This window comes from Lepisma saccharinum, chromosome 8 (genome assembly GCF_977018435.1).
Source record: "Lepisma saccharinum chromosome 8, izLepSacc3.1, whole genome shotgun sequence".
Lineage (NCBI taxonomy): Eukaryota > Metazoa > Arthropoda > Insecta > Zygentoma > Lepismatidae > Lepisma > Lepisma saccharinum.
Window position 1 is genome coordinate 8,669,377 of NC_139236.1, and position 26,793 is coordinate 8,696,169.

The 26,793-nt window shown below is 36.2% G+C and overlaps 1 protein-coding gene across 1 annotated transcript in view; it reads right to left on the bottom strand.

Annotated features, from left to right (window-relative positions):
* Dpp10 (Dipeptidyl peptidase 10) overlaps window positions 1-26,793 on the bottom strand; it is a 283,634-nt gene that overhangs the window by 4,321 nt on the left and 252,520 nt on the right. Inside the window, exons 12-14 of the mRNA XM_083126292.1 lie at window positions 23,345-23,539; window positions 17,289-17,446; window positions 15,246-15,457 (exon numbers count right to left, since the gene is read on the bottom strand). Of these exons, the coding sequence (XP_082982418.1) occupies window positions 15,246-15,457; window positions 17,289-17,446; window positions 23,345-23,539 (565 nt within the window). The remainder of the gene's footprint in view (window positions 1-15,245; window positions 15,458-17,288; window positions 17,447-23,344; window positions 23,540-26,793) is intronic.

A 26,793-nucleotide genomic window follows, 5' to 3' on the forward strand; every position in this document is an offset into this window, starting at 1 on the left:
TGCATTATGCCATCTACTAATTATAATAGCCGAGTATAATGCCAGAATTCTAAATCGTTTAAAACAGGAAAACTTCAGTCACAATATCAACACTCCCAATAGAAATTGCATCAAGAAGGTTCTTATTAATATTTATCTTCATTTGAGAATCGAATTATAACTAAAAATAGATTACATTCTAAGACACTAAAATTAGATGCCATACCTATTTAAAGAATTTAGGAATAAAAGTGGTAAACGTTGTAAGTGCCAAAAGCGAAATTGTTGGGGAATCGCATCGTTCCGCACATCAGGCCGTAAGAACGTGCACACCAGTGACCTTTTTACATGCCCTTTGAACTACTTAGAGGGCTATCAGCTACATTTCACGTTTACCACATTATAGAGCATGGCACATTTCACAGTTTAACGTGGAAAACTCGTGTTTTAGTCTTCAATTCTCTGTGAGATACAGATATTTTAATGCTGGTAGTATGATATTAATTATGAACAAATCTAATATTTTTGTTATACCCATTCACATGAATGTTGTGCATGTACGTACACTTTTCATTTATGTATACTTATTTGAATTTACTCTATTCGATATTTCATTACGATATCTCAACATGATATCACAAGATAATTTATATCTGAAAACTACACTTTTGTGTATGGTATTATTTATCAATTATAATAAAAGTATCGTTAAATCGAACATGGTTGATATCAATCACGTAAATAGAATGGATATATAATCTATTATACGAGGGGATATCAAAAAGTTATAATTATCCCCCAGAATTTATTGAGTGATTTCGATGAAACTTTGCTTCTGTAGTCATTAGACCCTCTGTGTGTTCTGTAGTGAAAATTATTAATGTGTGTTATTTCTGTTCTTTATAGGTGGCGTGTAACGATTGAAAAATTTTTGGCAAATCTTTTTAATATTTAATAGCCCTCGTATAAATTCATTTGGAGTTTTAATCTTTTGAATGTACATTTTTATCTTTTATCTTTGTTAACATTGTAACGCAGTTTCGGCCCAACGAGAAAGAACGCAAAGCAAGTAGAAGCTTGCGTTGTTTTTCTTCCTTAACAACAATGAGTTCTTTTCGTTCGGCGCTGCGTGGGTTTGTAAATAAGTTTAGCTTGCATTGTGTTTCTGGATATGTCTTTTGGAAAGGGTAATTGTTAGATGCTAAAAATAACTTTTCAGTTTGTAGAAATCTTTTGTTGAGAAATAGGATTGCGCAATCTCGCAAGTATAAATATCAGCGTTCTCGCTGACAGATTCATTCAGTATAGCAGTAGGTTCCGGAATCGTTAGGTGATTAAATCGCTTGTCGAGGTCCAGGGCTGGGAGAACACAGGCATTGTGAGGGGAGTGGCTGGTCAGCTCTCCCTTCTACAATGTCCTGCGTTTTCCGTAAGCCACCTTTCTGGATTTGTGCTGGTCAGCATGATCCTTAAAGGGGACTTTGGCAGGCTTGTAAATAATTTGATTTATACATAATTAATCTTAATAATTTAAAATTTTGTTTCATAAATTCTATCGAAGTTGGCACTGGTCAGTGTGACTCCGGTATAAATTCAAGTTATACATCCTTCTCGTCGAGTAATTATTCTTAAATCATTCTGAATTCTCCTGGTCAGGAGGTTCATTTAAATAAATTTGTTTCTTTGATATTTAAATCCGAGAGCATACCTCTGGTCAGAGGATGTCTCTTAAATCTAATAACTTATATAGTTTCACGTCCGTTTCTAAAGTCTGAGTATCCGGAACGTTTATTGGTTTCTCTTATTTTGGTTTTATGTTAGATATAATTTTGAAACAGTTATAATAGGTGACCGGTCGAGTAAATGTTTTTTATAGAAACTCGTTTAAGGTAAAGGTCTATTGTTTTGCTTTTGCAATGTAAGTAGCCAAAAAGGGTAGACAGAGTCCCCTGTTATGTTATGGAATTCCAAGCGAACATTTGTAGTTTGTGGCCGAGAGATGGCTTTGGTAATTGGGTAGAGACAGGCTCCCCTTATCTTTAGTTATGAATGTTATTGGAGGTTGGCCCCGAAGAGGGTAGTATACCTCGAGAGTTCTAAAGAACATAATACTGAAGTGAAAATATGACAGAAGCACAAATAGATATTTACGGATAAGAAGTTTATGTAATTTTCTTTTGTTTTGGTTAATGGAAATTGTCGATCATTGCTGTTAATTTGTCACCTGTTTATTGAAACCAAGTTAAGCTGGGATATGGACGATATATATATAAAAGGGAGCTCTCTGGATTGTATTTTATGAGAAAGCAAGTTTCAGTCTATGTTTTTCGGAAGTTATTTGAACAGAAATTAAATTTTGGCATTGTAATTTTCTCTCGATCTGAAGATTGTATACTTTCTTTTATCCTAACATATATATGGATTAGTAAATAAATTTATATTCGTTATTTGGTATTTCTTTGTAGTAAGTTTGCCTAATAAGTATAAATTAACTGACTTCCTTTTGGTTGGAGAGGTGTCCCGCCGTTACTGGTCAGTGAGGCGGAGGCCTTATCAATCCAAAGGACGCCAGAATTGATTATGCTGATTTCAATCGCGAATCGTATGCGTATCCTCACTGGTCAGTGGAATGCGGGTGCGATTGCGGTGGAGTTCAAGCATGAGAAAGGGCTAATATAATTTGAAGTCTTGGTTATGTAAGTGTAAATTTAACTTTTGATTATATTATTATCTTGAAAGCAGACCCTTACCCGAACTTTGGGATGCGGGGTCTCATGCCCCGCAGGAACTGAGCGTAGTCGTGGCATTTAGATATTTATAATAGAAAGATATTTGGTAGGCAGCGACGCCCGGTCTTTGTCTGTCGAGGGGACCGAGCCGGTGTGTCGTGTGTCTTGGCAACGGGCTATCCGCTTAACGTGTTGCAGGCGCTAGTTGTCAGTAAAGTGCAAAATGGAGAAGATCGAAGCTCGCAGCGTTATTAAGTTTCTGCATTTGAAGGGTCACAACGCCCGCCAAATTCATGAAGAAATGAAAGTTGTGTATGGTGGTGATTGCCCATCCTATGACACTATTGTGAGGCGGAAGAGACATTTCCAAACAGGTCAAATGTCTGTTACAGATGAACCTAGATCTGGATGCCCATCATCCACGGATGACGCCGCCACAGTGAAGAAAATCGAGGATCTGATACTGGAAGATCGACGCATAACTATCCAAAACATCATGCGACAAAGTGGACTCAGTTATGGTAGTGTTTGGAATATTATTCATAAGGAATTGCATATGTCTAAGGCGTCGGCCCGCTGGGTTCCGCGTTTGCTCACTCCTCTTCAGAGACAAACACGGCGTGACATGTCGAGTCAGATGTTGAACATTTTGGAACAAAACGAGGAAGATTTTTTTGCCCGTATGATAACTATGAATGAATGTTGGATCTAACTATATGATCCTGAGACAAAAGAGATGAGAAAACAATGGAAGCACCCCTCGTCCCCTCCCCCCAAAAAAGCAAAGGTGCAAAAGTCTGCTGGGAAGGTCATGCTCTCAGTGTTTTGGGATTGTCATGGGGTCATCCTTACAGACTACCTTCGGAAGGGAGAAACTATCACTGGGACATACTACTGCTCACTTCTGAGGAAGTTACGAGATGCTGTGAAGGAAAAACGTCGCGGCATGCTCTCCAAAGGGATCCGTCTCCTGGCGGACAATGCACCCGCTCATTCATCGCAAGCAGCGGTTCTTGAAGCTCACCGTTGTGGCTATGAATTATTACCGCACCCGCCCTATTCTCCCGATCTAGCACCAAGTGACTTTTTCCTTTTCCCACATATGAAGAATCCACTTCGGGGTCGCCATTTTGACAACACTAACGATGTCATATTGGAGGTGGAGCGCTGGTTTGCCATGCAATCTGCAGAGTTCTACAATGATGGTCTTCGACAGATCAAAAAACGCTGGGAGAAATGTGTAACTCTGCGTGGTGACTATGTAGAGAAGTCACAATCAAAGGATATAAAACTCAACTTTCTGTCTCAATTATTTCATGGGGATAATTACAACTTTTTGATACCCCCTCGTATCTCTTAACATCTGTGAAGAAAAGTTTATCTTTCTGGGCTTTAGCAGTCACAAACAGATTAAAAGTTGCACACATCTTGCATAGACTCGTTTTTAACCCTGCAGTGCTACTTTGGGGTCCTGAGGACCCCGGCTGATATGTTTTCTGTGAATACCACCAGATGGCTTTGCTCTGCAGACTGCCCATCTCTGTAGTTTCCTGACATCTGATGAGGAGGTTAGAAAATCCATTAGTTTTGTAGGAAAGCCAGTCGTGTTCACACTGTTGAGTAAGTGGGGTCCTGTGGACCCCAAACTACTGTTTATGTAAATTTTTGTGGAAGTGTCCAGTGTGCAAATGTTTGTTCAAAGTACCTTGAAAATGAACAGGATTAATTTTCTTGCAAATGTATTCAGTTTTATAAACATATGTTGGGAAAACTTTTCATTAAAGAAGTGGCCATATACATTATAGCTGCATTCTATATTTGGGGTCCACAGGACTCTTAAATACCATTTACTCATTTTTTAGATGTTGTACTGAAGGGTTTGAAACATCGCAACCTACTGGGAAGGGAGGGTAAAAATGAACAGGATTAATTTTCTTGCAAATTTATTCAGTTTTATAAACATACGTTTGGAAAAAAATTCAGTAAGGCAGTGGCCATATACATTATAGCTGATTTTTTTTATTTGGGGTACTCAGGACCTCTAAATACCATTTACGTATTTTTTTAGATGTAGAACTGAAGGGCTAAATTTCTGAAACATATCATAGTTGCACAATAATCATATGACTATTCTTACTAGGGAATTAGATAACCATAAATATAATTGTAAGGAAATGGGTGGTCGCATTGAGATAAGATTAACTCCAGTCATTTAGTAGAAATGCAATATAAGATACTAGCATACAATTTTATTTTCAGTTAACGGTATTATGGTTCTTGGCAATTGGTGCTAGTAGGAATTTTCATTTTCTTTCCCCAGAAATTAAAAGTACTTGCCAACTTTGAACGACCCTTGTACATGTATTTTATTCTATTGATTTGATCTATTTAATCTACCTTTTCAAAGTAAAAGAAACATTTGGATGAATAACGAATTGAGAAACTGGATGAACATGTAAGGGAGATACAGGTTTACCATTGATCTGATGGCATTATACAGGGTGTCCCACGAACGGCGCAACTGGGAATTAAGAGTGGCGTTACTTTGTAACCGAAACCTGTACATATATAAGTCATACACCAAATGTTAGCCCTGTCCAAGTAGATATTTTTAAACATAGAAACAACAAACGGGGTGCAGTGTTGTTCATGCAGTGTTGCCAAATGTAAGTGAAAGTGAAAATTTATTTTTCCACAAAGCATGGAAAATTGCATGTCAAACATTCGTACGGAAATTTGGACGTCAATTTCCACCTTGGGTAGGTGGACTATTTCGCCATCTATATTTCAGAGAAGAAAACCGATCGTTTTCGCGTATAGCCAATCCCGAAATGCCTCGTAAAGGCGTACCGGTCCAAATGGGTGTTTTAAAAAAAATATGAGGTACAGTGGCAACACTGTTGATGTTTGAAGGCAACAAAAGGTGTGTTTAGTGATGGTCTATGATATGGAAATACTGGAAACAGGAAAGAAAGAAAATGAAAATTATGGTGAAAAAAGTGTTACTTACCTACTCCTGGCAACCATGCAATGCGATAAGAGTGCCCACCGAACGAGAACAAAAGAATCAGTTAGTTGTGTACTCAGAAATGTTTGAGCCGTGCATTTCGCATTGTTCGTAGGGGAAGATTAGAATTGTTCTGTGAAATGAAGTACTCTTTGGAAGAGAGGGTGTTCATTGTGGAACATTATTTTTGTTCAAAATCGTACGCTAGTGTAAAAACTGTGTTTCGCGAGAAATATCCGAATAACAGTGTTCCAGAAAATTCGACGATATATCGACTTGTTTCCAGATTTCGTGAATCAGGATCAGTTAATGACAAACCCTACCACAGACAACCACCAGTTTTGACACAAGGTGTGCTGCAGGATGTGGAGCAGAGAATATCACAATCTCTCAGGAAATCTGTTCGTAAACTTGCTGCACAGTCAGGTGTATCAAAAACAACAACTCACCGAGCGTTAAAACAATTGCACCTACGTGCATATAAGGTACAGGCTGTGCAAGAACTGAAGGAAGCAGACAAAGGTGCACGTGTAAGATACTGCCAGTGGTTTAGAAATTTTATTAGAGACAATGGTGTGAATATTTTGGATAAAGTTTTTTTCACGGATGAGGCATGGTTCGACTTAAGTGGATATGTCAACAGTCAAAATTCTCGACACTGGTCAAGTAACAATCCCCATTTGTTACATGAACAATCACTTCATCCACAAAAGATCTGTGTGTGGTGCGCGATTTCGCGGAGAAAAATAATCGGTCCATTCTTTTTCAACACAACAGTTGACGGAATAGTTTATCGTGACCTTATCACACAGTTTATTTCTCTGTTGGAACATAATGAACGTGATTGTTGGTTTCAACAAGACTCCGCAACATGTCACACGTCTAATGAAACTTTAGACATGTTGGCAGAGTTTTTTGGCGATCACATTATAAGCAAAAACTTATGGCCCAGTCGCTCCCCGGATCTGACGTCTCCAGATTTTTTTCTGTGGGGTTATTTGAAACAAAAAGTTTACATTAATAACCCAAGAACACTTGATGTTCTAAAAATAAACATTTACACAGCCATTAACAATATAAACCAATCAACCTTCCATAAAGTTGCTTCCAACATGATAAAACGTGTTGATGAATGCCTCAGGGAAAATGGTTATCATTTTCAACATCTTTTGTAAAGCTACACTGCCTGTTACGCGCATTGCATGGTTGCCAGGAGTAGGTAAGTAACACTTTTTTCACCATAATTTTCATTTTCTTTTTTTCCTGTTTCCAGTATTTCCATGTCATAGACCATCACTAAACACACCTTTTGTTGCCTTCAAACATCAACAGTGTTGCCACTGTACCTCATATTTTTTTTAAAACACCCATTTGGACCGGTACGCCTTTACGAGGCATTTCGGGATTGGCTATACGCGAAAACGATCGGTTTTCTTCTCTGAAATATAGATGGCGAAATAGTCCACCTACCCAAGGTGGAAATTGACGTCCAAATTTCCGTACGAATGTTTGACATGCAATTTTCCATGCTTTGTGGAAAAATAAATTTACACTTTCACTTACATTTGGCAACACTGCATGAACAACACTGCACCCCGTTTGTTGTTTCTATGTTTAAAAATATCTACTTGGACAGGGCTAACATTTGGTGTATGACTTATATATGTACAGGTTTCGGTTACAAAGTAACGCCACTCTTAATTCCCAGTTGCGCCGTTCGTGGGACACCCTGTATCTCGAAAACCCATATATTTCACAGTTTATCATTACCATAAGGACTGATGCAATGTTAATCTTTCATTTGCGACCAATAGGGTCATGTGGAGGATTAGATGGATTTGGGACAGGTTATATTATTATTTGGGACAGATAATATGGTTTAAGTGAAAAAGTGCCACTTTAGGGACCTATCACATTCTCTGGGAACACTAGCAGATTTAAGTCTTGTCAACTGGTGCAAGCAACATGTGCCTAATTATTGGTTACACATTTACATAAAAAAATATAAATCATAATTTTGCACCTAAATTGGACTCTTGGGAGTTCCCGTTGCTACAATATCCCTGGCAACCCTGAATTCTCTTCACCCACGCTCTGTTGTTATTGTGCTGGCCTCCTGACCACTGCGGACCATCACCACATGACATCATTTAACACGTCATATCTCCAAAAATAATAATGATATTGCCGCTCTATTTCGACCATTCATATAGATATGACTCGCGTACTTTCGACATGGCCTTCGGCCACGTTGTGGGCGTAATCATATTATAGATGACGTAAGATGTCTGCATGTTGTATTGGCTGAAGGGGAACAAGTGAATCAGTTAGCTAATTTTAAAAGTTTAAAAAGTAACTTTATGTGTGTATGGTCTCTAATAAGGTACAAATATTCAGAATATTATTGCATATTTTCTTAATAATAAACTGAGTAAGTAATAACCGTTTCAAGATAATTAGTTGGATATCTTGCATAAACGAATTCAATACCGACACTAAATTGGAAATGCAATATGTACGTCCTTTGTAATTTTCACATTTTTAAACGTAATTAGAAAATAATTGTTCTCCGTCATTCCCCTAAAATCCCTACCTTGCCTCTGTAATAAATTCTGACGCTCGTATTTTGAAATACGAAAAGTCTAGCATAATTCACTTACAGTAGTTTTCGGGGTGAAAATAAACTTTCTTTAAGTTCCCTAGCAACGTCCGTTTCCATGGTGAACAACAAGCACCGCAAACTCCAAATAATTGTATGTTATTATACCTCTAAACATTTAATTAAAGCAACCACGATGTAGATATTTTCGTATTGAGTTTGCCAATATATACGTAATTGTGTCTGGGCTGAAACTCCTTATGTAGATGTCAGTCTTGTTTGAGGCACCTTTTCGAACCAGGAGTTGATTCATCTGTGTGTGATCTGTGAGAAATATAATGTATTTAGCTACACAATTGAGAATTGAAGGAAGCAATGTGTGCTGCAAAAAATGCCCGTCGCAACGGGTTGCTAAGGAAATGAAAAAGGGCACTTTCACCCTTAAAAAAAGGGCATAGTGAGCGATTTTCTAATTTTCTCGGCATTTTGGGACAATTTCATGGGGGATTGTAATCGGGCATTTTTTGGCTCCGGGGCTTCCTTCGTGGAAGCTCCTTCAGTGAGCGAGTAACTATTGAGATTGGGGCTTTATATATATATTGGATTTTATGGCATATTCGAACAACAAAAAAATAAAGTTACTTTAGTGTTTTTATGCAAGTTTTTTAGTCTACAAAAATATTATTGAATTAGGGCTGTAGCATAAGGAGGCAAATAGGTTGAAATTTGCAGATAATCACGACGACAAAAGACCAGTCTTCAACGCCATGCTATTTGCGTCCCAACATTTTGGAAAACTTTCGTAAAAAAACATATTTTGGGAAAAAATGCGAAAAATTTTAGGAAATTCGGAAATTGGGTATGTCTTTAGTGCCAACCCTTAAATAATGTGTCAGTGAAGGAAGGAGATATTTGCAATTAGAATAAATTTCTCCAATTTCGCATTTTCTTTTTAAACCATGCCTCTGTAACATCATTAAATCAGAACATTTAATGTCCAAACTATAATTTTAAAAAGGTAGGCATACGTATTAAAAGGAATGTACAGTCTCGACGAAATCGGGAAGTCTACACTCTTTTCCGGGAATCACAGGAGTGAGCGAACGAAAACAAGTAGGATTCGGCCAATGAACAAGTGCCAGAGGAAGGAATTGAGTGGAGAGGGAAAAGAGACTGTAGTTAGCAGCCTTTGCAGCAGCGTGTACTTCTTTACTCCTCCCATAAGCTTTCTCCCCTACTCTGCCTTTATGCGCGGTCTTGCTCCACAGATTCCTGGGATGTAGTATAGTAGCCGCATTTGTGACTCGCTCTTGTCATTTCATAATCATTTCAGCGGTGTTCAACGACAATGTTGCCGGGTGTATAGAATTTTACACTCGGGTCAAATTTCTCTATAAAATTATGATTTATGATTTTTCATGTAAACGTGTGACCAATATTTAAGCACATGTCGGTTGCGTCTGTTGACAAAATTTCGACTTGATAGTGTTTCCAGTTAAGGTAATATGTCTCTAAAATTGCACTTTTTCACTTGAGACATATAATCGCCTGTCCCAAACCCATCAAATGCTAGGACACATGACCCATATTGGCCGCAAATAACAGATTAAACATTACGCCAGTCATCAGACGTCTAATTGTGATCTTTCGATGCTCTCTTATATATTTTTCTCATTGAAAAGTGAGGAACGCTGCCTTCTGCCAGTTATCATTTAGGGAATTTTCAGTATGAAGTAAACTGATAATGTTAAGCAATTGACGATGCTTTATAACGCAGAAAACCCAGTGTAAATATCTCTTATAGTTTTCATGTTACATGAGGTTAAAGTTTGGGTTGCCATCACATTTTATGACTAGACTTCGGATTTCAGGTTATTAATCTATTTTTTTCATTACAGGTATGCAAGATATAATAAGTTATGTCAGCGTTTCGTTAAAACACGCCACAACTGATGAAGATTTATAGTGCTTAAAAAGAAACTATTTTGCTTGTTAGAACCTATTTTAGGTTTATGCGCCTAAATCAAGATTTTTTTAGCTTTCATATATCTTTAAAGGTTTACAGGATTTTTATGTCACACAGAGGCATTTGCTTTGTTTGATCACGAAAAATGCAATGACGAATGTGTTTGAAACGTACTCTCTGTCGATTTCCTTTCCTCCAAGTACATGGTGATTTTTCAAAGCTCAAAACAAAGCAAAATGTCTGGTGCCACTGTTACCTGTACAATCCAAAGTGCAAACTTCTGATCTTTGTGGTCTTGCCCACCTTCGCGTCACTTCAGTGCTTTGCGGCATTCATACCTTGCAAAGTAACATTTCAGCATTGAAGTTTGCACCACTGACTATGTTTTGTTGAAAGATTATTTTCAGCATATTAGATGATCCTCGCAGCCAAAATTGCGGAGTTTGAATATGGATAACATTAAAAAAAAATGTTGCCTAACTATAAGGCGAAGATTGAATTTTAATAGCAAATTTCCAATGGTAAGTTTTGCCATCGTCGTAGGGTTAGGCAACACACATAACGTTATGCAAGATTACGTTATGCGTATTTCAGGATATAGGTGTCCCATTTTCATTGCCGGTGTCTATACCAAATCAGAATTTTTTCAGGAATTTTGAACAATTTTTAGCTTTTTCGAACATACTTCAGGATTTTCGAGCCTAACTTTAGATTTTTAGGACCTATTTTTGGATTTTTAAAACTTATTTTATGGTTTTCCGAAACAATTTTAGGATTTTTAAAGCCTATTTGAGGAACCTAGAAGCACAAAGGTCTAATTATGACATTGAATTTGTTTATTTAACGTCAATTTCCACCTGTTTCGGTAAATTGCGATGACGGAAAGTTTTAATTATTTTATAATATAATTAAGCCTTGTTTCCATATTAAAAACACTAAATTGCTGACCAAGGCAGTTTATTAAGATAAAACAACACTTAACAGGTAACGTTTCAACCCTGTATCAGGGTCCTCCTCAGACGAAGAACTGAACTAACAATACAGGGTTGAAACGTTACCTGTTAAGTGTTGTTTTATCTTAATAAACTGCCTTGGTCAGCAATTTAGTGTTTTTAATTATTTTATATATGAAGAAGAAAAAGCTGGTAAAACAATATTAATCATTAGATTATTTGCGTATAATTAGTATGTACATTTTTACGAAGCCATAGGTCGTAGGTTCGAATTGTTTGTAAGTCTGAACGCTTCTATGTATTGATCTTCTTTGTCTGGGTCATTTAATAGCCGTCCCCCGTGGCGGGGTGGTTAGCACATAGCGCTACGACGTCAGGGGTCCCGGGTTCGAATGGGCATGGATGTTTGTGAGTGTCCATTCATCAATTTCATCACATTATCACTCATCCCCATCTTCGCAAAATAGCCAAAAGTAGCACAAAAAGCGAAGCATATTAAAGAAAATCAATCAATCTAGCTCCTGGGCTGGGCTACCTTCCCAGAGGCAGAGCTGCATGCCACCAGGCACGTCCCCAGGTTGCGGATAGGGGAACGGCCAGCAGATATGTTGGCTAGCTGGAAACAGTCTCGGACAAGCAGCAGCAGGATTTGAGGAGGCAGCGAGATGTGGAGTGGCATCTACATCTCAGTAAATACTTCAAGACTCCAAGGAAAATCCTGTGATGTGGCGAGGTAGAGCCGCCACTAAAAAAAGCTCAGCCCCTGCTGCCTTGCAGAGAGTGGAAGGATCCCCAAAGGCTAAGGGAAGGAACACTGACAGAAAACCAAAGGGGCTCCGAAGACGTGGTGAAGCCAGTCTCTCTAGGGGAGTAAACCTCAATCAAATATCCTGGTCCTCCAAGTATGGGGGTTGGGGTGGGGCTGACAAAGAAACCAGAAATAGAGCCTCGGAACGGTAGCCACAAATGGAAACGACAAAGGCAACGGAAAATGGATATAAAGATAGGTGGTTTAATACAAGATCTTAAGAAATATGACATCCAGATAACATCTATACAAGAAACAAGATGGGAAGATAAAGGAATCACTGAACATAGGACTCATAAAATTTGCTACAGTGGAAAAGAGGGAGGAGGAAGAGAATTTTGAGTGGCATTTATAATTGATAAGAAGATTAAAAACAATATCCTGGATTTTAAACCAATCAGTGAAAGAATATGCTCCTTACGAATAAAATTTAACCTAACCTTGATAAATGTGCACGCCCCAACAGAGGAAAAGGATGAGGTAACAAATTATATATTTTACCAACAGCTGGAAAGAGTCTATGATTCAACGCCCAATAATGATACAATAATAGACATGAATGCCAAAATTGGAAAAGAGCAAGAATATAGAGGAACAATAGGTATGCATATTCTGCACAATGAATCCAATGAGAATGGGATGAGACTAATGGAAGAACATGATAATTTGCTCAACTATTTTCCCACATAAAGATGTACACAAAAGAACATGGATATCACCGGATGGCCAAACATTTAATCAAATTGACCATGTCCTGATAGATAAACATTCGCCACAAGCATATTAGATGTAAGAACCATGCGAGAAGCACATTGTGGATCGGATTATCACCTGGTAACAATCAAATATAGATGCAGAATTAACAAAAATAAACCAAGTAAAAATAGTAGGCAGGACAAATACAAGACTGATGGATTATATCAAGAAGAAAAACTAACTGAATACAGAGGAGTTATAAAGGGAAAAAATGCAAAGAAACCCAATAATACCAGGAGAATCCATAGAGTGGAAAAGTGAGAGAGAATGTAACAACAACAGCGAAAGAAATCCTAGGATATCAAGATAAACCAAAAGAACAGGAATGGTTTGATACTGAATGTAAGGAAGCGATTTAATTTAGGATTAGAAAATACATGGAATGCCAGGATAGACCAACTAGAGGAAGAGAAGAAGTGAATAAAGAAGCAAGAAGGGCAGCGGATAAAATTTGTAGAAGAAAGAAGCGGAAATATATAAATGATAACTTGAGACAGATCGAAGAAGAATTTAAGGCAAATAATATAAAACAAGCTTTTAGAAAAGTTAGATCCTTGAAAGAAGGATACAAACCAAGAACAGATCTAATCCGCAACAGTGAGGGAGAAATAGTAAGTGAAAGACAGGAGATTATGCAAGTATGGAAATACTATTTTGAGCAGCTACTAAACCCACCCCTGAACGGAGAAGATAATATAATATAAATACAGATAAATAGAGAACAGCAAGATAATATAGAAGTACAAATCGAACCACCAACAGAAGAAGAACTTAATAAAGTAATGGACAGACAGAAAAGAATAAGGCACCGGGAAGAGATGGCATACCCAGTGAACTACTCAAAAAAGGAGGACCGGAATTAATAAAGGCAATATACCAGTTGATATATAAAATCTGAGAAGAAGAACATATGCCGAAAGAATGGAAGAATAGTATCATATGTCCTATTTATAAAAAAGGGGATAAGCTAACATGTAACAACTACAGAGGTATATCACTTCTGTCAACAGCATATGAAATATTATCAGGGCTTCTTAAAGAGAGATTGGAACCCTTGGCGGAAAAATGCATAGGAGAATACGAAGCAGGTTTTCGTATAGGAAGATCAACAACAGACCAGATTTACACATTAAGACAGATTACTGAGAGATGCTGGGAATACAATGTGGATCTATATATGATTTTTATAGATTTTAAACAGGCATATGATAGTGTACTGAGAGGGCAATTGGAAATCAAACTACGGACATTTAAAATACCAGAAAAACTGTTTAAACTGATTAGTCAGACAATGACAGGGACCAAAAGCCAAATTAAAATACAGAACGAACTCACAGAAGACATACTAGTGAACCAGGGATTGAAACAAGGTGACGGACTTGCTCCTTTACTTTTCAATATGGTTTTAGAATTTATAATAAGATAAACTAACATAGACAGAAATGGCACTATAGTATATAAGACCACTCAGATAATGGCTTATGGAGACGATGTAATTATCATTTCAAGAACAATGGCTACAGCAGAAGAAACATATACTCAATTTAAAAAAGCAGCTAAAACAGCTGGCCTACAAATAAAATTAAATAAAACAAAAATTATGATCCAGAGTCGAAAGACCAAGGCATATATGCAAGGAAAACAATATCAGTAGGAAATGACCTAGTAGAATAATTTATATATTTGGGAGCAAAAATACATAAAGATGGAAATGAAAGCTATGAAATCAAAAGAAGATTAAATCAGTTAACAAAGTTTATTTTCCCTATTGTCGATATTCAAAACCAGGGAAGTACACACAGAAACTAATGTTAAAGCATATAAATCTATAATCAGACCAACATTATACTATGGAAGCGAGAGATGGACGTTCAATACGAAATCCAAGATGTACCTGGATTCTTTTGAAAGGAAAATTATGAGAATAATATGGGGACCAGTAAGAGACAGGGATGGATGAAGACTACGATATAACAATGAATAGTACCATATATAAAAAGAATTATGTATATCCCACTTTATTAAATTTAAAAGACTAGAGTAGGCAGGACATGTCCAAAGAATGGATGCACATCGCATACCCAAGATAGTGGTTTATAGTACAATAGGAGGTAGAAGATCTGTAGGGAAACCCAGGAGAAGATGGATGGAGGCAGTGGAGGAGAGTGTGAAAGGAATGTTAGGAATGAGAAATTGGAGGAGGAAAGCTTTAGACAGAGAAGCATGTAGGGGCTCTATTATGGAGGTCAGGGCTCGATATCGGGCTGCAGTGCCATAGGAGAAGAAGAAGGAGAAGGATTATATCTATAACTTAATAATGATTGATCCTCACATTCACATTTAACTCAGAGAATCGTAAAGAATGATTAATAAAAGTAAAAAATAACGTAGTGAACTCACTCAAGTGGCACATATAAAATAATAAAATATTTTATGTTCTTTAATTACCTGTTGCCTAAAAATTATTCCTTTGTCGGTTAGTGCCTTTGAAAGCATCATGCTTTGCTGGAAGTGTACATTGTCGTCTGCCGTGCCGTGTATCAAGTAGAACTGCTTCCCACGAAAGTGTTCAGCTCTCTTCGTAATATCAGCTTCGTCATAACCCTTGTAGTTTGCCGTGACATTTGGTAAACCCATATACCTCTCGGTGTAGGCCGAATCTAGTAGGAAAAGAAATGCATGTTGATAATAGAATACAAAGGAGAGCCAAACGAAAACCTTAATTTGTTTTTGTTTCTTTTCTAGTATATTTCTGTATGTAGGGTTGTACAAGTTTGCTGCATTTTAGCACGTGCCTATTGCTGGTCTACATATATTTTCAACTTCGAATTAGTGCTGGTATACCTTAAGAAGAAGAATTCTTTGGGGTCCATGTGCAGCCAGTCACATATGAGCCTCTGCCTTTCCTCCCATCTGCCTGCGAACTGAGGCAATTGTAGAACTTTCTCCTCCATTAATAAACTTGCTGGTGTGGTAAGCATGCACAGAGATATTGAATTTTCATTTGACGAGAAATATCTATAATATTAGACTGACATAGGGCAAGGCGTATAGGAGGCGCCATTTAAAATATAAAGAAATGGCGTTTTGAAGCTGATTAGTATTGCAGCTTTTAGGTCGGTTTGTATATAACAGTTGATACCTCGTGTAAATTTGAGCTGTATACATTCTGCCTTACAATTTTTATTGCACTTTTAAAGTTTTCATTTGACTCTTGTAAGACATGAAACCTAAAGTAGGAAAAATTACAGACACTAAAATTCACCTAAAATAAAACTAATACTATTAGGAAAAATAATTAAAACATTATGGATCCAACAAATAATAAAACTGGAAGGTGCCTGGTTTGCTTAAATATCAAAATATTTCTATTAGATAGGACATTCATGTTTATGGGCATAAGAAGTATTTATGGAGTTTCATTGAGGAGGCGAATGACGTAGTATCACGTCCTTGTGACACATCTCCTTCCTATTCCTGGAACCACGAGCACAAGCTTTTTCTTTTTACGCTTAAGTTGACTGTCAAGAGAGATGTAAGGTGGCTGTTGGACATATGTAGAAGTTTGTGCAAAATACGGAATCCATCTGATTTTTCCATGACGCTTTTTTGTGTCCGCTGATCTGCGTGCTACATGAAAACTTAATGTCTTAATATCAGACAATAGGATGATAGAAAAGTAACAAACATAATCTGATTTGTCTGTTATGTCCTCTTTAATGTCATTTTCACTTGTTAATATTGCCCCAATAATTTTAGTATGGAAAAAGGTTCAAGTGCATTTATATTTATTTTACTGTATATACACCATTCCCTAAGCATACAAACAAAAAATGAACCCTGTGCTGCATGTACCCTTTGAAGACCAAATACTAACAAGCAGTTTTTCGTTGGGCAATGCGTGTCCAATCGTCGTTGCTTTCCGGCTTTCAAAGCCGGATATCATTCCATAGAACATCAATATTATGATTCTATCGGGAAAAAAAATAGAATTAGAGGAGAATTATCAATTAATACGCATAAAGCCATTTTAGTCGATAATCAGTAGCGTTAGCGGTTTCTGATATATTGATAATAGACACTGACAGACAGACGGAGAAGCAATATCATGGGAAAAAAAAGTATTTTCGGACCTAACCTCACTACAGAAGACCCTGACTAGCAAACAACCTTTCAAAGTATTCTTAAAAGCATTTTCGAAATATTTGTGTATATATAAGCAAAAAATATATTTCGTTTGAAATGTATTTGCGAATCTGGACTCCATCACAGTTTAAAATGGGATCACAACCACTATGCACTTTCACCGAGTATTAAACCCTGCACATTTTATAATATCCCCCGCTCTTTTCTAACTACTGCTTACATATAGGTAAACATAAACCTGATACATATATATGAAGGCACTAAAGACTGAATATTTCAATTGCAAATGATATGTTTAAAATTGGAAATAATTTGAATGCACTAAGAAAAACATGAACATTTTACCATAAAATTTCCAGTTTGTTACAGGAGCAACAGATACACCACAGTGGAAGATATCTTGTTCCCGAGACAAAGCCATGGCCGACACAAATCCCCCATAGCTCCAGCCCCACACGGCGACTTTCATTTTATCTACGAAGTCTAAGTTGTCTCGTAGATACCTGGAATAAATAATATTGGTGTCATTGATTGATTGATTAATTTATTCACCCTTTAGATTTACAATAATCCATTGTTTCGTCAGTATTACATAATTTTTGACATTGAAAGCAATACAATATCATTTTCTTAAAATGAGAATTTTACAGGAACTAACTACAGTATATTTTTAACAATATATGGTATCATTACATTCTTATGCACACACACACATTATATTATATTCAAATAAAGTGGAATGAATCCCCTTACAGTTGTGTATCAAGATATTCAGCTACAGAATAAAAATCATGTTTAGTAAGTTTTTTAGGCCTCCCCGATGGCTCAGTGGTAGCGCTATCGCCTTGTAATCAAGGGGTACCGGGTTTGGGGAGGCACAAGTGGTTTGGATCCCACTTTAAACTGTAGGTCCAGTCCCGATTAGCCTTACTGTGCATAAAGTGGACTTAAAACACCAAATAAACAACAATCAACAGTTTTTCTTCAAGTCCATGAGATTCACTCATTTGAAATTTTGAAGTAATTTGTTGTACATTACAAGACTTTATGATTAATTATGTTTATTGAGGGCTTTTTTATATGTGTCTCCAGATGAAAACAGTGGGAATTTCTTCTTTGGTATCTGTGTACGTCATAGATTTTGATAAATTTTGATTGGTGATAATGGATGAAATTTAGTGTTTCTCTAATGAATTTGTAGGGGAATCTCAGAAATCTTAGTGTAGTAAATAATTGTTTACAGGATGTAAAGCTAGGCAAAATTTCAATAATTGTTACTATCTTTTTCTGCATTTTAAAACCTCCTTTATCTTTGGTGAGTATCCCCGTACAAGTACAGCAAAGCATATTATTGATTCAACATAAGCATGATATAGCATGAGTACTGTTTTCTTATTTATAATATTTCTTACTGCTCTCATCATGTGCCACATTTAACTCAATTTATTTACTAGAATATCGGTGCGATTATTTCTTGTTAGCTCTGAATTTATCAATAGTCCTAGAGAGTTTGTGCGTGTAACTTCTATTATGTAAAAGTTGTTAAGTTTTACTTGAAAATTGTGGTCTGTCTTTGTGAGTGTTTAAAGTGAATGAAAGTTTAATGTGTAATATGCATATTTTTAAACAAAAAAATGAATTTAATCCAGTATTTTAAGTGTCAAGACACGAAGGGGAAGTGATTTATCACATTTACACGTTTTTCTACACGTTACAAGGTTAGGGTTGAGAGTGTGCCTGTGTGTTAGTGTTCAGCAACAATGTTTTCATCTTAGAAACGTATTTAGCTATCTACATAAAGTGCCTAGGTAACAAAGTTGAAATAGGCAACTAACACGGGAACTGAACTCGGTGGTGCAATAACCCTTTGAGGGTCAAGTTCTATACCAAGCCACTTTTCATAGGGTCAGTGTACCAAGTCCCATTGTCGCTCTTCTCTTGGTTTCGTTACCGGAGCCCTTTACTATATCTTTCAATTAGCTCTACAATTGTCCTCACCATGCTGAGCTAACACTGATATTTTGGAACTCCCTACAGGGATCGAACCCGGAACCACGTTCTAGGGTTACTTATTAAAAAATAAGAAAACATTTTATATTTATTTGTTACAGAATACACACAGATATATATTTAAAAAATATATATGAATAAAATTATTTTCGAATATGCTGGATAGGCCAACCACCGGAAGCAGGTTTCAAACAGTTTATTACTATATAAATTGCTGGTTATTGACGCTACTGAAATATTATCGTAGGAAATTGCACTACTATGTCTAACTGAATCTGTCGCTTGTGAGTTACAATTAGGACCTGAAGAATATATAGTAATAATTTCTCAAGAAATAGTATTAATTAGTGGGAGACAATGAAGGTATCTGCGTTGTGGATGCAATTAAAAGAATGGTGATTAAGTTTTCTTTAATATTTCCCTTAATCTTGTTAGGTAATAGTCAACAGAGAGACGACTAGCATTATGGCCATTACTGTCACTAATCTGTCTGCAGGCTTTTAAGTAACTATGGAGCCTCTCCAATTGTGTGGTGGTAATGTCGTCGCATTGTAACCAAGGGTACATACAAGGTTTGATACCCGTTGAAGGCCATAGTGGCAAGAATCACACTTTAAACTGCAGGTTCAGTCCCAATTAGCATATTTGTGCATAAAAGTGGACTTACAACAAATCTCAAGCTCTAAATAACTTAAAAAACAATTGAATATGTGATGCACAGAACCATGTTCTTATTAACAGCAAATAAAATGACGTATCTTTCTAAATCACAAATCTGATTTATAAGATCTCAACAAATCCTAAATGGAATTTTGTCGTTATTGTCACGACCACATGGGCACATGGTTAATTGGTAAGAAAAATAATTGTAGCAGTCAATTCTCCGAACATGACACCTAATAACATCTCACATAACAAAATAAGCAATAAAGTAAAGATGTCAATTACCTAACTGCAAGGAATGTGTGACGTCTACAGTTTTGCACTTTTCTCTACACATAAATTTTAAGAATTCAGTCGGGGAGTTTAGGAATCTGGTGGCTATAATGTCATAGCTAGGGTTCAATAATCACTATTAACATTAGGAAACATTGTTATAGCTCCATAAGAAGGCTTACAATAATTGTAACAGATAAGACATAAATATTATGGGGGTTATTCCTTATTAAACAAAAAATAATCGATCAGACAATTCGATTGAAGATGGCGGGGAAAGAGCTTCCGGTTTGGGCAATTTTTCAATGTAAACAAGTGGAATGCAGCTCGTCACCGAGATTATTTTCTTATAAAAGATCGGATACAAAATGGATCACTTGAAATTTTTAAGTGATATAGAGAAACAAATGTACTTAGAAAAGATTAACAATTTCCCGGATCCTTTGGATGCAGATATAAGGGACAATACTAATATTTTCCAAGGCAATGTTGATCTTCTACGAACAGTTTCGTGTTAACACTTCTGCAGGTTGAAATAAAGCTTACCGTTCCGCACATCATCCCGTATGAACGTGCACACTAGTGACCTCTTTACACGCCCTTTGAACTACTTAGAGGGCTACAAAACTAACTAACTAACTAACTAACTAATTAAAGTTCTCCCCTGTGCATAGCACCACGCCATGAAGGCGTATAGCGGGTGTGGGGGTAAGGCCCCACACTTTCTTGATGGCTACCAGTCACATTTCACGTTTACCACATTATAAAGCATGGCACATTTCACAGTTTAACGTGGAAAACGGTGTTTGAATTATTGTAGCACTTACAGCGTTTACCAATTTTAGTCTTCAATTATAAACATTGAAATACTTAAATTTTGCAACAGAAAAATGTGTAATTTTCGACATTGTTTAGTCAAACACAGTCCCTTTAATTTTATCATACGGCTTAGAGAGAGCGTCGTCAGAAATTTTTGTAGAGGATAAAGGCCAGTAATAAAAGTAGAATAGTAGAAATAATAATAGTAATAAATATAACAACTGTTGTAAATGGTATACAATAAATAATTACTGAACTAATGAAATAAACAAATTTTATTCTAAATTTATTTTTATTTATTTATCAATGCTATTCGAGTGCATATCCAGCAAAACAGTTACAATACTGAAATGCACAGTTATTGTATTTTATTATTAACTTTTGCATGTCGTTCAAGAAAAGACTTTAGAAGTTATTTAATTTTTTTTAATAACGTTTTCATTGATTACGTTAAATTATAAAATTATAATTTTTGGAATTCAGGATGATTATAAACAGTTTCAATTTTTAAATATAGTGAACACTTGTGTGTTAGAAAATTATGATTTTGGAAACACGTAAAATATTTTAATTTAAATTACTCCCGTGAAGTAGTGTCGGCGATAGGAGTCCGTGTCCTTTGCGCCAAGGCTTCTTATCGGTTCATTTCCGCCGCAACATATGTCAAGACCTTTCTTGGTGGGTTTTCCCACAATCCGGAGTGTCATTACCGCCGCGCGCACGTGTGTTTATGACGTTGCCCAGCTATAGCTGTGTTTATCTTCGATTGAAAAGGAAGGTGATTGGTAAATGAATGTAAGATGAAAGTATATATGAGGGATCTACATTTGGAAATTAGTATTTATGTAAAACTGAGATTTGTAAGAGACGACAAGATGGCTGAGAATATGAAAATATCAATACATCGAAATGGACAAATGTGTTGAGTGTGTTCTTTCGACGTACAGAAGCTCCGGCGATCTTCGAGGATGACTTCGAGCACTTGCATACCTTCAAGAATTCAAATAACATTTGTATTGTTCTTGTGCAAGTGTATCGAAATATTGTGTTTATATACGTAGCTATTACTTATATAATGTTTGCAAAAATAACACTGTATTTACAATGCTTTTTGACGATTAACGATAAATGATTAATAGTTAATAGGCTGATGCTGATTTATGTATTATGTGTTGAGGAATAAAATTACAAGTAATCCTGTGTAATAAGTAAAGAAAAGTTATATTTGACTCTGTGGATAGGTTTAACATTTCAGCGTAAACACAGCTGTGTAACGTCATAAAGATAGGTTTCATTTCATGTTTTAAGTCCACTTTATGCACTATGCCCCATGTGGCCATAAACACTTGCGCGCGGCGGTGATGACACTCTGGATTGTGGGAAAACCAGCCAAGGATGGTCTTGACATATGTCAAGGTGGAAATGAACCGATAAGAACCCTCGGCGCAAATGACTCGGCGTAAACGACACGACACCGGCTATAGAGCCTGTTCGCTCGTGTCTCTGTCCAGTCTTTTCTCTTTACTGCCTGAATTCACTGATTTTTCCCTATCGGATCTGTCTGAAAACTATGCATATATACCCGAGAAAAAAAAATATTTGTTCCCAATTTCGTGTTGGAACCACAATCCACACAATGATTGTCGCCTTTTCTTAAGACATTGCCTTTACACCTTTGAACTCCATGTTATTCTATTGAATACGGGAAGTAAAGTTCCCGGCCGCGGCAAGGAAGCACATAAATGTAAACATCCCGTGAATAGCCCCCCGTACTGTTGATAATCGCTGAACAACGATTCCTAGAAGTTTATGAGTATTTTGCCTTTAATTAGACCACAATACATTGGATTGGTTATCATCGGCAAAAAAATTTGCAATAATAATTGTAGGACAGACTGTATACAGCTCAAATTTACAAGCTATTATTTTCAAAAGGACCTCAAGGCTGCAAGACTATTCAAGTGAGCTTCAAAACGCCATTTTCGTTATTTAAAGATGGCGGCTCCTATACACACTTGCACCAGTAAAGAGCAGTGGCTTCTTGCCCCTGTCAGCCTAAAACTTACAGAATTTTTTCTGCAAATGAAAACTGAATATGCTTAACACACCAGCAAGTTTACTAATGGAGGAGAAAGTTCAACAATGGCCTCAGTTCGCAGGCCTCATAAGTGACTGCATGTGCACCCCAAAGACTTATTCTTCTTAAGGTACACAGGCACTAACTCAAAGTTGTAAATATATGTAGATCAGCAATAGGTCTGTGCTAAAATGAAGCAAACTTGTGCAACCCTACATACAGAAATCTACTAGATAAGATACAAAAAAAATTAAGTTTTCATTTGGCTTTTCCTTGCATATACTTATTTTGTGATATTCTTCTAAAATTCTGTAATGTATTTAGTATTATAAATGTAAAATTAGAAAAAAATATAGGTACACTTTTAAAAATAATACTTTATTTGTTGTTTAACCAACATACTCTAACGGAGTAAAGAATGATAAAGGGGTCTCATGTCTGAAGTTCACAACAAAATAAGAGTTAATATTTATGTATTTGTCTGCATATTAAAATTTAAAAATTAATGTACATTATGTAGCAGGGCACTTGCAGATGATTTAGCAAGATAATTACTTACTCAGCAACCTCCAGTTGATCTTCGACTTCAACAGATCCTAAGCGGTAATATATCTCGTGCATTATCTTGAATCCTTGACCGCCTGATCCACGGCCATCTATTTCAGCTACAATGTAATTCATTTTGCTGGCTAGGAAGGTATTAAAATCAATTTTCCATCTCTCTGTTACAAGTTGAGTCCCTGGTCCACCATAACTGAAAGGTTGAAATTGTACAAGTTTAATATTTTTAAACAAGAAGTAATTTACATTTTAAAACTTTTATGGAAATATTTACCCACTGTACATTTTCATTGACTTTTAAAAAAGCAAGTACATTATTTACTCAGAAATTGTCATTAAAATTCCAGGCTCTGCTAAAACAAGTGAATTTAGAAATAATATTATGGTAAATAAACATAAAATTGAAAAAATGAACAAATGGAAAGTAACAATGTTTTTTGAAAGAATATTAAAAATAAGAGAAATAACAGTAGGTATTCATTCACTGTTGTATTTGCAAGTGATTAAATACTTTGTTTGCATTTTTGAGACATTCGATACAAGAAGAGACTTTTCACGAACCATCTCGTCTTGTGCCTCGTATCGAGGAAGAGACGAGACGGGTATTCAGTCTCGTCTAGAATTTTAAAACCTATCCCACCTTGTGCCTCACTTCGTTTTGGGAAATGTCTCGTCTCGTGAGCAACACTATATTTAATGAAATCATTATGAATGAATACAACAAATGAGAATCTACCCAGATAGATAACAACTACTAATTGTAGAATATGGATATTGAATATCATATAAATATAAATTATAACTCTTAATTTAATATAACAGTTTTGTAATACGTTGTGCAGAAGACCTGAAGAATGTAAAATATATTAAAAATTCTATACTTTTCTCTTGTCCGTTCAGTCATAGAATATGCATTTGTGATGCGGCAATCCCTGGACAAACATATAATAGAAATGTAAGCGATCGAATCAAAATTCTTAACACACTTGAAATTCACAGAAAACAAACACTGACTATCCAAAACTCACACCATTACTTGAATTTGAAAAACGTGAAGGCAGATGTAATTTAAATTTGATTAACATGATACATGAAATTGTAAATAATAAGTATCTGCATTTACAATATTGTCTTCTGCACGTAAGAACCAGCCCAAAGTTTGAATTTGTTCATGTGCCAAGGTCGCGAACTAATTTTGTGAAGAAGTCTGCCATGTGGAGAATGAGCAATCACTACAATACTCAATGAAAAAAGATCCGCACCTAGACATGTATTTGAATTTGAATTTAAAGTTTCGGTTGCGTCAGCACTTGGGTTATTTTGAACCTGTCACATTATACGGGGTTCAATAACAACTGGAATGTCGTACAACTAAAATATTAAAATATTCTGACTTCGGTTGAAAGCTTATACTGTAAAGAGGCACTCCGTACACATAAGGACGAAACACAGTCTTACAGAATTATACTGACCGCAGGTTCAGACGCCAGAGCCTCGTTAGTGTGCAAACTGTAGTCCAAGGTGTACAACGTGGAAGTGAGGCTGACAATTGGGTGTACTACGTGGAAGGATCACACCTTACACCCCTAGATATGTATGATATGACTTTTTATGCATTCAAGAGAGTCATACACACACAATGGAGAAAGGAGTAAGATATTTTGGTATAAAGAACTACAGCAAAGCATATGTGTAAAATTCCGAAACACACAAACTGTATGTGTGGTCACTTATGTATGCTGTAATGGAACCTTGTAATGTGGTATCATTTACCTAATAAATATCTATATATTTGAATGTCGATGTTTGCTTATTTTGCTGCGTTGTGTGAAGATGTATGTTTTCAAGTTATGAATTACATTATTTTTGCATAAAAATGAGCCTGTATAGATTACCCTAGTTTGTAATGTATATCCAATTCTATATTCTTGATCTAGTATTAAGTTCATTTACATATTGATGTGAAAAAAATAACAGAATACTGTCAGTAAAATGATGAGGCTAGATGCAAGCCAACTTCATATAGTTTCCGTGATGGCTAATTTATAAACATTCCTCGGGTGAGACATAAGATTCGTAAAACCGCTAAAATCCAACAAGATCGAGCAGCGTCTTTTAAATTTCTTATTACAATAATTTTTAAAAATAATATTTTATATTTGTGCAAAGACTCAGAAAACACAACTCAATGTTCAACTTCTTCTACTTATTACTGAGCGAGCTTCTTTTATTTGGTCCATGTTTTAGCTAAGTTTCAACAGTATTTCTGGAACTAACATACATCGGATTTTGTAATTTATTTTGTAACGTAATTTTCAAGTCTTTTTGAGCATATATTGGTAGATAGTAGTTGAAGAGTATCTCTTTAAAGTGATCCTCAGGCTGAATACTGTGGAAAGAATACTGAGACAACACATTCCATTGAATTTATCTAAAGTTGGTTGATCAATGACAGTGGATTCTGGAATTTATTGCTTTCAAACTACAATCATAATAAAAAAGATTGTATTGTGTACTACCATTGATCAAAATCAGTTCGGTTACTTTGTACTATCAATAATTAGAGTTATCCGTTGTGAAAGGCTGTTGTGAATTAGTGCAGATTCATTAAAAACAGTAGACAATTCCGATGAACACAGAAGTGAAAGGGCGGGTGGACAATTGCGATGGAATTTTAAATCTTCTATCAAATTGAAGGGTGACTTAACACCCCATAGAATAACTCTTACCAGAAAAGTATGTAAAATATTGATATTTTCGGCTGGAAATTTGGTTTAATCAAATTTTTGAACATGTGCTATAGCCAACAGACACCTCTTGAAGTCACCCGTTTCCTCATATGTGCGAATACACGTCCCAACTCTCTCGTCGATTCTAATGTCACGCTTCTTCCTTTTCTGACCTTCTAGATTAAGTTCCATCCGCACGTACTTGATGTTGGAGTATTCTGCTTGGCTCTTGAGGCACGCCAGAACATCATGAATTTTTGTATGCGGTCTTCCAAGCCACCTATTTTTTTCCCAACCTTCTACAGCCCAGTTCTGTGGCACCTTTGGTTAGGTTAGGTTAGGTCCTGATCGTCGCAATTGTCGTACCATTAATTTGTAAAATGACCTTCACCGTCAAAATCATCGCAATTGTCCATGATTTTGGCTTCATCGCAATTTTCCGCCATCACAATTGCCCTAGATTCATTAGAAACAGTCTTAAGTTGAATTTCGAATATTTCCAAATGTGCTAGTTTTGTTCGTGACAATTCGTTGTCTATGGTGAGCTATGGAAGTTATCGAGCAAACGAAATGATATGCACTACTGTATTGCCCATCTGAACATAGCCAAGGCTGAAGAATATGTACGCATAATAATTTCTGACACTGAAGTTTCATATTCTCCAGGCTCCCAGGGTATGGCATACATCGAACACACCGAGATGATAATTTTAGTTGT